The sequence below is a fragment of the Chrysochloris asiatica genome, unplaced genomic scaffold, assembly GCF_000296735.1.
Source record: "Chrysochloris asiatica unplaced genomic scaffold, ChrAsi1.0 scaffold00020, whole genome shotgun sequence".
Classification (NCBI taxonomy): domain Eukaryota; kingdom Metazoa; phylum Chordata; class Mammalia; order Afrosoricida; family Chrysochloridae; genus Chrysochloris; species Chrysochloris asiatica.
The window spans coordinates 17,922,355-17,923,904 of NW_006408538.1; the positions used below are offsets into that span (position 1 = coordinate 17,922,355).

The 1,550-nt window shown below is 38.0% G+C and overlaps 1 protein-coding gene across 1 annotated transcript in view; it reads right to left on the reverse strand.

Moving 5' to 3' along the window:
* Positions 1 to 1,550, reverse strand: part of TTC18 (tetratricopeptide repeat domain 18) — a 116,016-nt gene that overhangs the window by 59,235 nt on the left and 55,231 nt on the right. Inside the window, exons 9-10 of the mRNA XM_006837471.1 lie at positions 766 to 942; positions 499 to 579 (exon numbers count right to left, since the gene is read on the reverse strand). Coding sequence (XP_006837534.1) covers positions 499 to 579; positions 766 to 942 — 258 coding nt within the window. The remainder of the gene's footprint in view (positions 1 to 498; positions 580 to 765; positions 943 to 1,550) is intronic.

Consider the following 1,550-nt stretch of genomic DNA (forward strand, 5'->3'; position numbering starts at 1 on the left):
CTTTCAGCAAGACTGTGTCACACGCATATCGCAGAATGTTAATGAGTCTGCCTCCAATTCTAATGACTCACTCAACTTTTTATAGTATAGTTTCTCGGGGTATTTGCTCAGTATATAGCATGAATAAATATGGTGAAGATACAACCCTGACATACATCTTTCCTTATTATGTCCATGCAGTATTCTGTTCTTTTGAATGAATGGCTGCTTCCTGGCCTATGTATAGCTTCTCTGTGAGCACAACTGTTCTGGAAATCCCATTCTGCAAAATGTTGACCACAATTTGTTATGCTCCACCTAATCAATGCTGGAATTGACTATGTTAATGCTGGAAACAACCTTAAACCAACTCATTTTACAGAGTCATAACAAGAGCAAGCAATTTGCCCAAGGTCATAAAGTAGACTCGGTAAATGTGGGATGGTAACTTAGACCTCCTGCCCTGAGCATTTTCCATTCTCCCATCCTGCCTTGCTCAATTCTTTATATGTAAATTACCTGTCCCTCTGGATTGTGGTTGAGAGAGGGTTCAGCTTCCAGAGGAGTATCTGAGCTCTGAGATTTTATACTAGGTGCTTGCTGGAAAAAAAAAAAAAGTTGGACACATCTCAAAAATTAAAGTTTTTTATGGTTTTCACAATAACCAAAAGGCAGTAAGACACATGATCATTACAATGCATCAAAATGCATACGAAATTGATGCAATTCACCAAATGAACGTTAAAGCCTCTGAGTTACCATAAAACATGCACACTGCTTTCCCACCAACTCACCACATCCCCAGTCCTTGCCCTTCTTTACCATATCTTTTTCTTTGATTGTTTTATCTTCTTTCAGGTTCTTAGAAACTGGTTTGGACTGTGGAGAAATAATTCCTCCTACTTTATTATTATGTATCAAATGATGACCAGTATCCCGGAACAAGCTAAATGAAAATTTGGTCTGAAAAGAAAAAAATAAATTAGTCATAGGAAACTGAGACAAACTCCAAAGAAATCCATATTATTCTTTAGTGCCATTTAGTCTTTCTCATAGGAGTTCTGGTGTGACACTATGGGTTAATGCACTGGACTGAAAAGTTGGTTTGAACTGTAAGGTCAGTGGTTCAAGCTCACCAGTAGCTCCATGGAAATCCTATACAGGGTCACTATGGGTCAGAACCAACTTGATGGCATATAACAACAACAACAACTGATAGAGAAGAGACCTAAAACATTCTCGGCATTTTCTTATTTCCTAAAAAGGTAAAACCACCACAGAAACTTACCTGCCTCCTAAATTATTTTTTAATTGGCAATACTTCAAATTTTTAAACAGTTATCTCTATTGTTAGTAAAGAAAGGAGATCTTTCAACCTGGCTTGATTCTGATGTCTCATACTTCTGGTCACCAGAAAGCTTTTCATCTTCGGCACATAATTTCAAACTAACATTAAGTGGTAGAATTAATTTCTTTACTAGAACTGTCTGTCTGTTGTTGTTGTTGTCAGGTGCCATCGAGTCGGAACCGACTCATAGCGACCCCATGCACAGCAGAACGAAACAATGTCC